Below are 16,912 nucleotides of genomic sequence, written 5' to 3'. Positions count from 1 at the left end.
CTAGTAGCCATGCCCTATACAATAAAGAATGTAATTAAATTTCATTACCACAAACATTTTACAAGAATGCATTGATATTTAATCAAATAGAAAGCACCTAATTACCTTTCCTTTGTCAATGGGTCCTAGCTCATCCCCCCCACTTTGTCCCCCAGGGACAGATGGTACTTGCAAGATAAAAGAAAGATTAGAAACCATATATGCTACAATATCAAATAAAAAAAACAATGAGAACACAACATAATGTACCGTAGATGTCTCAAGGCCAAATGAAATAGCCAAGAGCATGGCATCATCAACTTGTCTTAGCTCCTCCTCAGTCATCAACTAAACATGAATGAAGATCACATACATGTATAAGTTACTATGGCTTAAAAATTAAAATTACTCTATTATAAAGATTAACTTTAAATCGCATATGTCGCAACAACAAAAATGTATACACGTACTGACACAGAAGGAGTCCATGCCTCTGTATGCCCCTCCTCTCTCGCATTAGGGTCTGTAACCTCTATATGTGCGTCTGGTGTATCCTCGTCAAATACAAACTGATACTCAAAATGATCACCTATGGGACCCAGACAAATATTCTTGCACGTTATGCAAGTATGGGGTACACAAACATGTGATGAGCTCGCCAATGACGAACTTGTGCCAACATCATCAACACGAGGAGGCAGCACTGACCTAGCCTGGTATATCAATAGGCTACTCAATCTATGGATGACTCTAATAGTCTAAGAGCTAGCCTCTGCAATGATATCAGGATGCTGCACTCGAAGAGGGGGGGAGACATCAGTAGGGGGGGCAAAAGTGCTAGCTTTCTTTCGCTAGGCAAAGGGTCTATGCTGAGGAGCTCCTCCTCCTACACCCATGTTGGGCTTCATGCTCCAATAGTTCACCTTGAGGCCCAACACAAATTCTACATACAATTTTCTAAGGAAATAAAAGGGCACCTCTAAATTGCTATGTGGAGGGATGTCAAAAACCATCCACCAACGATCCCAAAAGTTTGCACGTATGGCGTCATTTGTGCACCATTTAATCGATAGTTTGGGCTTTTTGCGGTTGACTTGTAAACCAATTTTTGGGTTTGCAAAAAGGGCAACCAAATCATCTTTAGTTATATTGAAGGCCGCAACCTCATCATAGTCCAACCCATCATTAAACATCTCATGCATTTCGTCACGGCAACGAAGAGCGGCATTTTGTTCCTCGGTAAGTGTTTCAATGTTATCCACTATGGTGTTTAACATGGATAACATAGGAGCCAATGCGGGTATAGTATTATATGTTGTTCGCAAAGCCCTCAATTCAGTGAGATTTTCAAATATCAAATCCTCGATTCAAGGAGGGTTTTGAGGGGGCAAGGGATTATTTGGTGGACGATTTTGAGGGGGCACTGGAGTGTTTGGTGGGGGGTTACGAGGAACAATATTTCTTGCCTCAATATCATCATTTTGATCAGCCATACCTATTAATTCGCAAAACTTAATCTCTACTAAAAAAAAACCTAAATTTTAATAAATTCAATTAAAACTAACAAATTTATAATCAAATTTAACAAATTTATAATAAAATTGATTGAAAACATTTTAAAAAACAAAAAATCACTAACCCATAACATGTATCCGTTCATGGATCGGATATTCGAGCTCAAAACCAAAAACGCAATGTGAACAAATAGCCCTCAAGTTTGCTATTTTTTTTTTAAAATCACAATACAGGTATCGGGTATCTGATTTCATATCGGATACCCGATAAGGCTGGGGCCTACTTTTTAGCTTTGGTATCAGGATGGGTGGAAAAAAGCTAGAGTAGATTTTGAAACGCTTGTAGATGTTTTCAAACTCTATTTTTTTCACATTGCCACTTTTTGGCACACCATGATCCTGCACATACCCATATGCTTGTGCTTCATATCGTCCAGAAAATTATATCATAAGCCAAATAGTTATGTATCTTTTACTTCACCTCCTTCATAGGCTTCAACTTGTGGCTAAGTACTTGGAACCTTCGTTAGGAAATAAGTTGGCATGGTAATAATGCATTGTAAACCAATCAAACTATTATGGCCTCAATAATATATGACAAGCATTCTCGGGCACAATATAACATAGTACCTCATCATTGTTTGAGTTTTATTAAGAGTGGGTCATTGGCCAAAGCTTTGTGATTGTTTTGCAACCATGTAATTCAATGTGGAGGTGGATGTTTGCCCTTCTCCAACCATGTAATGATTTGTTCTAATAACACCGGTATTAACCTATTCTATGTGTTCTTTGACAAACATGTCCCTTATTTCAATCCTTGCATCTTTTTAGCAAGTTTACCTCAAAATCAGCCAACGTGAACTACTTTAGATTGTTCGCTATTCAATCCCATCTTGTATTTTTTTCATTTTCCCCTGCTATATATTTCTAGTTGTACCTTCTCCCATCGACTTGTAGCATGGCCTTTCAATTTGGTCTTTGCGAGTTTAAACATGCAAATATTCAACATCTACTTGAAATGGTTCTTTGTATCATGTATCCAATTAATTAATTCTTTCAAATAGAAATTTGTGAAAAAGGAAGTAACTTCATACTTTGGTCCTTTTATAATTGCATAAGCCTTTAGTAACCTAACTTTCTATGGATCTCTTGGAACATCATGTCCCTCTTCAAATTTCTCATACTCTTCAACTTCATCTTCACCCTCTTGTCTTCTTCTGAGATCCTATCCTCTATGAGTCACAATCCTAGAGTGCATTAATTTTCCTTTTTAAAGACTCTAAAATAAAACCATCTTATACAACATTTATTTCACCACCATGGCTTCTTCATGGATGCTTCTTGATCTTGTTTTCTACTCACAACCACAAGTATTGGTATTAACTACCTCTCATTCGTTAACCTATCTACACAACCAAGAAGTCACTACTTTGATACCATTTGATAAACGAGTAGGTCACACAATATATACAACACATAAATCTATCCAAGAAATAAGACAACTCAAAGGTCTAATGGCTTAAACCGTACCAATCAAATGATATACTCGATGTTGGAGCCATTCACATGGAGAACCTAAGTGGAAACATTCTACAATGTTGTGTTAATAGAGAAACCCTAAAACATTTTCATCGTGAATATTGACAAGATTGATTCGAGGACAAGTTAGGGTTTCACAAAGAGGATGATGTTGGTTGGAAAATAATATATAGACGCCAGTATGGAGAAATGTGATATCAAACAAAAAATAAAGGTTTGGGCCATGAATCTTGAAGGATAGGTGATACTATAGGGTTGTCATCTAAGGGCGATATCTCTTGCTCTAAGAATAAGTTAATAGAAATATTTAAATTCACCAAAATAGACGAGCAATGTATGCAATATGGAGGATAGGAGATCCAACTATGGATAGGTAAAATAAATTTAAGGAATTTAATAAATGTTAATACATGAATACAAGCATTTATTGATTTCTAGTATCTTATATGCATGTGATATACTACTTTGATCTATAATTAAGATAAGATCTAAAATACTTGTTCTCGCTACCTCAATAGGATTAAGTTTGAGGTAACAAAATACAACAACAATTCTTTTGGTACATGTACCTCGATCTTTATTCATCAGAATTCTTGCTAGCCATATGATTCAAGATAGAAAATAAAAAATTGACTCAATAAAAGGTTGCAAGTGATAAACTCCTTTAAAGAACAAGGAGCCAAGATGCAACCACTCAAGAAGTAAAAAGCAATTACAAAGTTACAATTTAAAGTTACAAGAACATTGTAAGCCAAAATATATATGAGATGTGTGTATTAAATTTATAACAAAAAATAAATAGGCACATCAATTTTGATTTCCTTGGATCTTTTCTAGTGTAGTACTTACAATAACTAGGTTATTTCGAAAGGTGATTTAATGAAATGAAGATTAAATGTTTTAATAGCCATCAAATTCATGCAAAAAAGTAGTTTTCCACTCATTCCATTACGACCCCTTGCCAACATTGTAGTAACATATCTAGACACGTAATTTACTTTACAATTGTAATTCAAGAGACAACACACTATTGTAGACTAACATGCAACAATATATACTCAATTACAAAATAAATGAGAGTTAATTGCTATACAATAGGTTTTTTATTAAAGTGTATACAAACACAACAATCTTTATTGTTGATAAGAGAGTATTTTCTTGAGGAGTTGTTCTTCCTCCCAAGGTGAAATATGAGCCTCTTGCATGTGCCAAGAGCTCCCTAATGATAGTTTGTGACTTGGATGTGGTGGGTAATGTAGACTTCTGCCAACGTAGCAAGTCAGTTTCTAGATTTTCTAGTTTCTAGCCCTCACTATTCAATCTTCATCATTGGGTGATCAATTCTTGGAGACCCTTAGTTCCTAGTAGCATTGAGCTCTTCCCTTGTGTTAAGGGTTTTTATTATTATTTCTTTTCAAGAACAAGATACGATGGTGGGCAAGTTGTGGGTTTCAAGGACTCAGTCTAATTGGCCAAATCCTAAACAACCCTTTTCAGCCCTTGTAGTAAACTATTCAATGTATGTCTAATGTATCCCTAATCTTCCATTGTAATTTTGCAACAACTCTTATTTTGAGCTCATTAACAATTGTATTGGTTGTTTCCAAAAGATGGGATACAACAACCTCAATGAATTTCTCTACCTGTGCTCAAATCTTGATCAAAATTGACATCTCCAAACCTCTTCCTAGAGATGTGGTCCATATAGTTGGGGATAGGCCATGGACTTAGTTGTTGGATATGGATCTCCCATTCTAATGTTATCAATGTTTTTCTACTATTCAATTGGCAATTGATTGTTATCTCTCGTGTTGTAAAGGAATTGCCACTTCGTTGATGGAGGCTAAGGATGAACATTTCACTGTCATGGCTTCAAACTCTTACTTTGATGACCCTTCACATGTTGATGATGACTCCCCTTGGGATGATACTTCCACAATTGATTTTTCCTATTCAGACCTTTTGGATCCTATCTCACCTGTTGATGTTGTTGTGATCCCCTCTAGCCACACAAACCCTCTCAATTTATTGCTCTTTATTTGTCAACCTCTGGTTGACAAATGTGCAACATTGTCAAAGCTCTACCCATTGTGTTAACAATCCTACAAAGAGGATTTCCCCACTTGTTGCACCTTGTGTTGAGGATCCTAGTGATAGTATAGCTTGAATAATAGTTCGATTGTGTAGAAAGACTATGTTCCACATCGTTTTAAGGATCAGGGCGGAGGTACAATAGGAGACATTTCCAATATTTATTATTTAATAAATAAAATTTGATTTATTTAATTTTTATTTACAAATTAATATTTTTAACATATTTAATCACAAATGTTTACCATCATTTGAATTTTATCGTTTGTTCATTTGTTGATAAATTAAAACATTCTATGCTCACAAAGTTGCTACTTTAACAAAAAGAATTTTAAAGAAGTTCCAAAAATAATTTGAATCTGCATGGAATACCTATGTGAATGTGCATGACTACTTAGTATAAGCCAAACATCACTATCTTTAGCCCAGTTTTGTTTAGTTGTTGGAGGTGGTCAATCATATTACAAGCAATAACTACGCTTTTAAATAAGTTATATATCTAGTGATCAATTGTGTGCATGTAGATTACAGGCTGTAGGTTATATAAAGCCAAGCCAACTCTGCCTACAATAAGCACAGTTTACATAACCATGCCATGACTAGACATTGATTAAATATATTTCCTAATTGTATATCACATGAAAGACAATACACAAGATAGCGCCTAGGTCCCAGTAGTTCACGTCTTTGAGATGTTTTGGGCATCTAAACAGCAAGGAACGCTAGAGACCAACATTAGGAAAATATTAAGATAAGAACATCGATGTTTACAATCTATGCGCATTTATATTAGTGTTGATGTGTCTAAATAAGCATTCAGCCATATACATCATAGCTCATGACGCATGCCTTGAGTTAGCTGAAAAACGTCCTATATATTTCGGACCATGATCTCCCTGCCCCTCACATATCTCCTATACGTGGTCCCGTCCTTCTCTGAAAATGCAATTCAAAAAACATGGGAGTAACAATACGTATACAAAACATTTTAAATTATTTGTTGCTGAGATAGAAAAATACTATGCTCAGAAAAACCAATTGCCTTCCAGGAGAGATGTACCACAAAGAAATGATCATCAAAGAACCATCGAGTTCCTTGGAAAGAAAATATTAGATTATACTAGATACTTTGGGAGCAGAATAACTTCTTACTGCTCTGATAAAACATTTACAAATCACTTTGCTCAAGGAACAAAACTCAATACAGAATACTAGGAAATAAACAGATCATATATCTTACATTACATGAACAAGAACTTCCAAGTAAAATCACCCAAAGACTTTCTAAAATAAAAATAATAGCACATTTTTGTAATATTGAAAGTTATGTACCTGTAAGACAATATCTAGCCAAACCAAATAATTTTGGCAGAAAAATTATAAACATCTTTGAACCATTAGATGGTGTCAAACCAACTGGGAGCAAGTAGACTTCTTTGACCGCAACGATAAACCATTTCAAAATTAATTTGCTAAAATAACACAGCCTACTGCACACTATGAAGAAATTCAAATAACCTCTACGGATCATATCTTCTTCAATGGGACAGAAGAAATAACCTGTACGGATCACATTTCTTCAATGAGACAATCACACTTCTGATAAAAATCACGAAAGGACTTTCCAAACCAAATAATATTGAAATGGTAATTGCGTACTTGATTCAATCAAGAACTGTGACAAGAAAGGTATGTCCTCCAATGGGACAATTAGCTATTGCAGATCTCACCAGGAGACTCAACATGCTTAAATATTAATGATAACAGTACGGAACTATCACATGTCACCAGGATATTAAAAATTATAATTGATCATCAGCCATACGAGCTTCGGCAGCAGCAATCTCCGAATCTACTAATGTAATCAAACGCTGTCCAACATGTTTTGCAACAGATATCATAGCAAGAACAACACTTGGATCAAGTCCTGCACCCCCCCGTTTGGTCAGCCCACATACACGGCCCAGTTTGTTAATGGATACTGAAACTGCTGAGCTCATTTGAGATTCCTCTTCTAAAGTTGCATCCACTATATAGGCCATTCCCACCTACAAGAAGTAAAACATATGAAGGACTTTGCAGCAAATGAAAACAAGTTTGAAAAGGAAAGAATCCCATATTGTACAAGAAACCAGTGACCATTCTCTTAATATCACCACTTATTGGGTAACAATAATTGATGCTTTGAAAACAATTAAAGGCATAAATTTCTTTTAAGTTACACTACACCTACATAATTCTTAATCAATCCTGCTGTACTTTACAAAAAGCCTAAAAGGCCTATATTTCCGTCAACTCATACTATACCCACACAACTATTAATAAATCCTGCACTGTACAAACCTCAAGAGGGTTCACTTCTAAAGCGGAAAATAATTTAGAGGCTAGCCTTACAATGTTTGATGAATTTGATATCTACTTTGAGTACTAATTATCTAGACTGCACATATAATGACAAATAGATTGGTCAGTTGTCTAGTGCAAAAAGACATTTTAAGAGATGTTTTAATTAATATTTTTCAGGTCAACATTAATGCTGGTGACCAGAAAAGCCGTTGATTTATTTGATCTTCAAGGAACAATCTCCCTTTGCATCAACATGCCCTCATTAAGTGTAGAAATTGCCGTGCCCCTATCAATATCAAAATGAAATTCATGCAAAAGTTAACTGAGTAGTAATGTTACTCCTCTCATTGGGTCATTCAAAAACAGTGCCATTTTACTTATATCCAGTAAATGATACATTTCCAGGCAGGCTGCAATTTTCCATATTGGATTCAAGTCTTATCTGCGCCCTTATTTTGATTGACTGCAAAATGTTATAATGAACAACCCAATGGAAAAAGAAAAGAAAATTACAGCTGGAGATCACAACAAGAGATTCTCTGATAGAGAGAACATCCAAAAGAATTATGACTGATATTTGAGAGAGTAAACTTCCAGCAAAAAACATAAACAAAATTATGACTGATACTAGAGAGAAAAAACTTCCAGCGCAAAAAGAGAGAAAAACATATTTTGTCAATATTTATATAGCACATTGTAAATGTATGTAGTTTTAGAAAGAATTATTACCTTGGTTAAAGTCACTATGACTGGAACTCCTGATGTATCCAGATGTGAAAATTCCTCATCGCTGATATCAACATCCTCTTGTTGTTCAGCTGATGAACCAGGCCTCACTTCAACCTTTGGAATACAAGTATTACTCAAGGCTGCCTGTTGATACAAAAAGTTAAAAACATAATTTAGCAGGAGACGCTTCATATTAAGGGCCTTAACTTTCTTCAAAATAATAGCGTAGATGCCAGTTTGATAGGATATAATAGCGTCAAGGTTTTTGGAACAACAATTAAATTACAGAGAGATGAAGAGACTTCTAAGTTATCTTCAATGTTAAGATACCCCTCTACGTTATCTTCAAGTTAAGGGATTCTAGAAGCACTGATAAGACTGTTATGGAAAGAGATTTCATTTCTGCGGAAAGCATTAGCAAAACTGCACAACATTCTGAAGGAAAATATAATAGACAGGATGTGGTGATGTGAATCTTTGAAGTCTGTCAATGGATGTTACTACCAGGGTTATTGGGAAGTATGTGCCCTCCGGATTTGGAGTCTCAAAATGTGATGTTACAAATAATGGAATTGCCTCCTTGGCATTCCCATCACATAATGCAGTTGAAATAGGCATGAGTGGGAGTTTGTAACAAAATCACAACACAACAGAGTTTAGTATATATCATATTCTTTTGGATCTAGCATTGCAAATTGTACTAAGAAAAAGGGGACTATTAATGACAAAGGAACAATCCAGTCAAGCAATGCCTCATCAGAGGGATTTTCAGAGATCTGAAATAGTTCATTAGACTTTTTGCAGATGATGTGTTTACTCTGGAGGCTGCTGCTATATCAGTTAAGACAATTGAGTGTCTAAGCATACCAAAAATAAATAAATAAATAAAGCGAATGATATCCACAGTTAAGCATTCATGGGCTCTACCAGTAATTTTGGCAAGATCCAAGAACAAAATGCAAGGTAGCTTGAATAGCAGGATAATCTATGGGAAGTTAGTGAATTAGAGGATTGGCATTCAAATGATGCTTTCTGGACATGATCTCTGAGGTGACAACTTCACATGAAACCTTAATCATAATGACCTGGTGAGAGACACTCTCTATAACAGTAATGGAGAATGATGGTTCATCCTTCATGAGTCATTAGAGACAACTCAGACCTAATTGAATTCTTGGAGCGAGAGATGCTTCCGTGAGAGAGGGAGTATCTAGAGAAACTGTTTTAATTGACTATTGAGGATTATATTGGTTCAGAGGGAGAAGATCATGTCGAGATGACTTCTCTAGTGACAAGGAAATTGTAGCAATCAAGGAGCAGATGGTAGAAATACAATACATGGTTGTGACATTCTTGGTGCTTTGCTTGAAACCAGCAAGATTTCATGATACTACACTTTTCGCACTATTCTTCTCTTAATAAAGCTGTCTATGAATTCCCAAGTATATATTACCTGCTAATCTCTACATTAATACTAATATCCATTACCATTATCTGTGTAGCAAGTAGAATTCTAAGTAGGACACTTCTTTAATATTTTGGTTTCTAACATTCTCCAAATCAAAAAGGGTGATGGTATTAATAGGTTAAAAACTATCTCAATTCAGTTAAACTTGACAAGTATGCCTACCACAAAATAATAGAGTTTGAGACCAAATACATATCTTTTAAGATGAGATTCCATGAAATAAAATATTAAGTCTTACATCTGACTGCAGAGCCATGTAAGCAAAACCTGACAGAATGAAGTAATATTATATCAACCTTAATAGCCATAGCAAATGCATCCAAAAGATTTCCATCGGAGCTCAATACCAGTCCCTCGATATAAAGATCCCAGCAAAATTTCCCCTCCACGACTTTTAAATTGGATAGGTCAATACCTGCCCCTGCAATCATTGGACAGTGGTCATGGTTACAAACAAAGCAAATCTGGTTTTCTTTCAGCCAACAAAAAAATCTTTTATAGTGGAAACCTAACCGAAAAACCTTGAAATGAGTTATCTCAGGATATAGAAAAGAATTAAAAAGGAATAGCCACTTTCATACAAAAACTTAAACCAAATAAATTTCTGTATATTCAGATGAAACATCATACAATTCAATTACATTGTATATCATACAAACTAATTAAAACATCTTACAACTCCCCTTACAGAATAATTATTACAGCTCTGCTTGCTCAAGATGGGGGCACCATTTTCTGGCATAAGCCATATTGCACAAATTAAAAATGAAATTCTTAAATTTTCTTAGTTATTGCTTTTGCTAAATAGTTTGTAAACTTTTACAAATCAAGTATCGGTAAGAAAATGTGTAGTTCATAAACCAATTGAGGCAACAAAGGCTGTCATCTTCCCAGCCCAAAATATTGGTGAAGTTTTCTGGACTAACTCCAAGATCCTCACTCGTGTTTTTCTTCAAAGAGGAGGAGCTGAAGATTTTCCCCACAAAGATCCATATATCCCCATGTTCCACATTCAATGAGTCAACTTAATATTAAATAGTAGATACCAATCAACACCTTGGTTTGAATTTCTTATTAAAATATTATTTAATTACTTTAATGGTCATCTATGTATTATTTGAACATCTTTGTTATTAGAATCTTTTTGTAATGTCCCTTTTCCAGCCATCAACCTCCGATGCATTGTTAGCTTTTTCCATCATGCTCTCGTGGGCTAACTAGGTCTTGCCAGGGGTCAGTATGAGTTTCGACATTGACATCTTCACTTTCAAGCAAATCAAAGTTGAGATTGCAGGGGTTTGTGATAATTACTATTTATAGTAAGTCTATTGGGATCCTTATTTCTAGGTTTGTAGTATTGGACTTTGAGTGTCTTGCTGAGAGCTTTTAGGCAAGCTATTATACATGGCTTTTTGAGTTTGATAGGATATTTATTTTAATGTATGAAAATTAAGTTGTTTTAATAAAGTGACTTTAAAATTGAAAAAAGGAGGTCCGAGGAATTAATAAGTCACTTTATCTTATAAAGTAAGATTATTTTCTTAAGTGGGAAAAAGAAAAAAGAGAATTAAAATGAAGAGACAGAGATAGGCAAGGAATATGCAGAGTCATCTTGTTGTGCTTAAAAAGGGCAAAGGGACCTCATTTTCAACATGCTTGGATATTGATTTGGTTTGGGATTTCTCTTGGAGAATTAAGGAAGCTTTAGCTTCTATTCACGATCTGAGGACACAAACCCTTAGGTTCTTCTAGGGTGGATTGGAAGGAGCCCTGATTCATCATCTATGGCGAATTTATGACGAAGTTCACAATTGCATTTTAGGTTCATTTACGGTTATCCAATCTAACTGTTATCATTGTTTTTGTGATTGGATTGTTATTGTATTGCTAAATATTATAATGCAATAACTATTTGAGTAATTTCTATGGGCATTTATTGGTTAATATTGTCAGTCTTTATTGCATAATTTATCTGTTTATATTCAGAAAATTATTGTGGTTAAAATTGGGGAGAATTATCGACTGGGATATTACACTGGTACCAGAGCAGGTGTATCCTGCCAGACTGTAAGGTTGCTTGAACAATAAAAAATGAAGCATTTACAGTTCTGAAAAAGTTTTATCTGGGTTGAAGAATATATATATATATATATTAGGAAAAGACAAATTCCGTAGGATGAATGTTTTAATCGAGCCTTAAAAGATTTATTTTATACCTGGTTTTGAACTGCTGAGGTATTCACAAACTCATGTTTCTCTGGAAGAGAATTAATACTCTTGCCACTTATACTCAGTCTGAACCCTAGAGTATTTTTGGAGACGATATTTAGCAGACTATTTATGGTTATCCAATCTAACTGTTATCATTGTTTTTGTGATTGGATTGTTATTGTATCGCTAAATATTATAATGCAATAACTATTTGAGTAATTTCTATGGGCATTTATTGGTTAATATTGGCAGTCTTTATTGCATAATTTATCTGTTTATATTCAGAAAAATATTGTGGTTAAAATTGGGGAGAATTATCGACTGGGATATTACACTGGTACCAGAGCAGGTGTATCCTGCCAGACTGTAAGGTTGCTTGAACAATAAAAAATGAAGCATTTATAGTTCTGAAAAAGTTTTATCTGGGTTGAAGAATATATATATATATATATATATATTAGTAAAAGACAAATTCTGTAGGATGAATGTTTTAATCGAGCCTTAAAAGATTTATTTTATACCTGGTTTTGAACTGATGAGGTATTCACAAACTCATATTTCAGAATTAATACTCTTGCCACTTATACTCAATCTGAACCCTAGAGTATTTTTGGAGACGATATTTAGCAGACTATTGTTTAAGCATGTTGTCGCCGACAAAGACTGTTTTGAAATTTGATTGTCGTGAGAAAATTATTATCATCTTGCAAGTTTGAACTAAATTCTTGAAAAGACATGAAGAGTATTGGGCGCTTATCTATTACAAAGTTTAGCCGAAAATAAATCTTAAGTCTAGCAAATTTATCTTATCAAGCTGAGCGGAACATTGTGTGCAATTCTAGTCGCCAATTGTTCAAGTTATGAGTAAGTAAGTAAAAGTAAGTAAGTGGGTTTTATAGTCCGTTTACTTTTGGAGGAAAGAGCATTGTCGCCTATCACTACATATTTCAAGAAGTTTGTAATGTCACTAAAAATCTTTCTACAAGCTTCAGCTCATTGGATTACTGAAATGAAGGGAATCAATAGTTGACGGGCAAAATAATGTTTTCACGTCGGTTTGTGACTAACCAATCTCGATGTTTTCCCATAATCATCCACCGTGGCACAGGGCAATGAAGAATTACTTGGTTCTATGCATATTTTCCAGCCACCTTCAGGTTTAAAGAAAGAATTTGAAGAGTCATTTATCATTCCTTGCTAATGCGGGATCTTTGCTTGAACAATGAAACAATGACGCTAAGGATGTATTAAGAAGCGATATGCAAAAGCCGACTATGATATTGCGAAGGTGTATGATTTTTCATTTACTCAATCGAATGGAACTACAAGCCCATATCACTAGTAATTTAAAATCAACTGAGTTTATGTGTAATTGAAAAGAGGCAATAAGTTATCCTGTACAAAATATGAATTTCATTTGTTTGGATGTCGATATGGGTCCAGCATTGACTTTGGAATAGTGTTACATTGGTCAAGTTCAACCGATGAGAGGACTTAACAAATTATGCAACTACTATTAAAAAGGGGGTATTATTTAGTTTGAAAAGAGATGCAACATTTCGAGTTGAAAAGTCACAGCTTTTTATATTTAACAAGTATAAAAAGAGGATGGTCATTTTGAAAAATCAATAAGACATATTCGATATTAAACATTCGACATTCATATATTTATGTACTGAGGAATAAGGAGCAGGATATGACTTTGTAATATATTCTTATATTATATTTCAATGATTTATAAAAGCCTTTTGCTTTTTTTATTATTTAAATGGCATGGAGAATTAAAATTGCAGTTGATTGGTCCTTTATATTCATTTTTTTAAAATTTTGTAAACAATTTATGTCAGATAAGTGGACGAGGTCATCTATAGCATTTTAAACTCGATCATCACAGATATTGTGAAATATTTAATTGTTTCCAAATTTGTGTCCAGTTTGTCTCCCCGACCTAACGAGTTAAAGCGCAATCTAGACTAGTTTACAATTGCGTATATATATTTGATCCGTCGCATCTTTGATTATTAAAATGTTGATAGTTTATGTGAATAGAACATTATAAAGTTGTACGTTACACTCTTCATTGCAGTTGATTATGTTGCCCGAATAAGCTAAAGCACTGGTGTTTTTATTATTGAAGTATTGGATTTATATTTGAAGTTAGAAAATCTATAACTTCCTTCTTATAAACCTCAAATCCATTGTTAAAAACCTTATACAAAACATTTATTTCAACCTATCACATAACTCCATATTAATCAAGTTCAAAGACCTTGCCAACCGAAGAACTCCAAAGCTTAAATTTGCTACAGATAAGCCTTGAACCAAGCAGTCAACATTTGAGGTGAAGGTCTACCCACCTAGGTGTAGCGAAGCTTGAAGTGTAGGGGAATCAAGAAGTATTCCTGGTCATTGGCCAGAACTAATTGTGTAATCCTATTGGAGAATTGGCCAGCTCTTGAATTTTCAAGTTGTGGTTTTGGGAACCAACAAATTGGCAACTCCACTAGCAAGAGTTGCTCGCAATTCCTATTGTGAAGTTACCCAGAAATTCTAGTTTCATAGACCAGAGATATTTTCGAAGTGTACTCTGCTCGAAGAAAGGACCCGGAAGATCAATACAATCAATACATTCCTCGAAAGAGGTGGCGACTCTATGCAATAAGTTTTCAATTGGTAGCTTTGCTGAGGGAGAAGGCTCAAAAGGAAATGATTTGATTATGTGCTATGGAGAATATGTATTATGAACAGGAAGGGGATCTATGTTACACCATGGAGGGAGCTCACATATACCCCTTAGATGCATTTTTCAATTTGGAAAGATATGAAGGCAAATCAGCAGCACATTTGTTTATAAGGATGATAAATATTTTTCATAAAGTACCTTCAAACATCATGCCTCCATGCGTGGAATTCATAAAAAAATTTCATGAGTTGGGAATCTCGCCAAATGACCTGGATTTAAAACTTCTCTTTCAAATATTAAAAGAAGAGGATGAAAGTTCAGGTTATATATCCCCTTTGGATGCATTTTTTGAACATAGAAAAGCGAGAAGAATCTGCACTAGAATTCTTCATGAGGATGTTTAATGCCTATCAAGAAATACCTTTAGAATGCAAACCTCCATCCTCTGATCTTCTCAACAAAATGCAAGAACTAGATCTCTTATATGATCATCAGTTTCTTATCTTTCTCAAACTTATGGATAATGAATTGGTTGCAGAAGAGCATGAATGCAGGACTAAAGTAACATATTAGTCAAATGATGTTTTAGACTTGAATGCAGAAGAAAATTGTGAACACTCTGAGGAGGAAACCAATTATGATGATATTTGTATTATAAGAGATGGAAGCAAATGTAGAAATAAAGAGGATGATTCTCTCGGCGTGGAAGAAATTTCAGCCTTATTAGATTTGGAATATCAAGAACATGTTGAAAGAAATGGTCCAAGTTTTTTCTCAATTCACCATGGTGAGCAAGTTGATGGATCAATGCATTCTCAAGGGGTACTGGACGAAAAAGATGGTAATTCACTGGAATCATATAGTGAAGATGAAATAGAACTGCATTCAGTGTATGAATAGGAGGAAGTTTCAGGAGATAATGAAGATATTAGTCTTGTTGATGAAACATCTAATGATCCAAATGAAAACTCTCATGAAGGCATTCCTGAATTCTCTATGTTCCTGAATCCGTTGTTTGAAGACGAAGCAAACGAAGATATGCCTGAGTTCTCTATGTTCATGAATCCATTATTTGAAGTAGATTTTCCATGCAATCAGATCCATAAATCGTATGATGAGGATAGCAAGCCTAATAATGATTTTGAAGTTGAAGAAACTCATGATATGCATCCAAAAGGTGAGACAACTTTCAGTTCATCCTATAAGCAGGAGTTATTTTAAACAAGTGAAGATGAAGTGGAATCAGCTAGGCATGATGAGGAGAAAAATCTAGAGTATGGAATAAATTGCGTACAAGAAGGTATCCAAACAAAGAAGACTAATCTAGAGGCTTGTATGATTGATCAAAATCTTTTATTCAGCAAAAACCACAATGCACCTGATGATTTCTCAAAGGCAAAACATAAGTAAGATATTAAAGACCGCATTGATGAAATAATGAGGATTGTCCATAAGGATGATGCTCAAAGACAAAACAGAAGTCAGATATTAAAGACCGCATTGATGAAGTAATGAGGATTGTCCATAAAAATGATGCATCTAATAAAGCAAGGTTCAAAGTGTTATATGATTAGAATCGGGTGTTCGATAGAGGAAAGAAACAATATTCATTTTTGGGGGGCCTGGGGCCACCCAATTTCACCTTGCATCATGTTAAGCGTGGATGTTTGGTCTGCTCCTCCACAGATAGTTGAAATCTCATTATGCCCACAAGGAGCATATGTCCCCAATAAGAGCCACTGATGGAGCCCATAACTTTTTGCAAAATTTAGGACCTTCATTTACAATGTTGGAGACTTAATACATATTGTCATTAATATGAATAAAAGAGTAAGGAAATAGATTGAAAGTTTATAGAGACTTGAGTTACTAGAGATTGATACAAGAAGAATTGCCTAATGGATTTGTAAGATAGTGGAGACTAATATGTGCAATCAAACTACACATCCAATTGGTAATCATAAGAGTGTAATTAACAAAGCATATATATTAACCAACACTTGCAGAAAACATATCATTTTCAGTCAAAGTGATACTGTCGTCAAGATATGATAGCACACAATATTGAATTGACTTATGAGTGTTTGAAGCCTCCAATCACAACGATACATATAAATGATATGGTATGTTTTTCAAACAACCTTTTATTCAAAGGAATATGATCTTGATGAAAGATCAAATCAGAGATAATAAAGAAGGAATGTGAATTTTCAGCCAAGGGTGGAAAGTAAAGTCTTCAGCAGTTAACACCACAACAACATTCGAATGAAGTAAAATCTCCAATAACAGATTAAAGAAAGCATGTTTATCATCAAGAGATTTTATGGGCATTGGTTAGTGCCAAATCACAGG

At 34.6% G+C, this 16,912-nt stretch overlaps 1 protein-coding gene across 2 annotated transcripts in view; it reads right to left on the bottom strand.

Annotated features, from left to right (window-relative positions):
* Positions 1-6,744: 6,744 nt before the first annotated feature.
* The window catches only part of LOC149561564 (3'-5'-exoribonuclease family protein), a 169,039-nt gene continuing 158,871 nt past the window's right edge, over positions 6,745-16,912 (bottom strand). For both annotated transcript variants that reach the window (XM_089825190.1, XM_089825189.1), the window contains exons 6-8: positions 9,963-10,087; positions 8,199-8,342; positions 6,745-7,171 (exon numbers count right to left, since the gene is read on the bottom strand). In XM_089825190.1, the coding sequence (XP_089681316.1) occupies positions 6,926-7,171; positions 8,199-8,342; positions 9,963-10,087 (515 nt within the window). In that variant the 3' untranslated portion in view covers positions 6,745-6,925. The remainder of the gene's footprint in view (positions 7,172-8,198; positions 8,343-9,962; positions 10,088-16,912) is intronic.

The sequence above is a fragment of the Cupressus sempervirens genome, chromosome 4, assembly GCF_028749045.1.
Source record: "Cupressus sempervirens isolate cs-2001-9-10 chromosome 4, ASM2874904v1, whole genome shotgun sequence".
In the NCBI taxonomy this organism is placed as follows: domain Eukaryota; kingdom Viridiplantae; phylum Streptophyta; class Pinopsida; order Cupressales; family Cupressaceae; genus Cupressus; species Cupressus sempervirens.
This window is presented reverse-complemented; position numbering and strand designations above follow the sequence as displayed.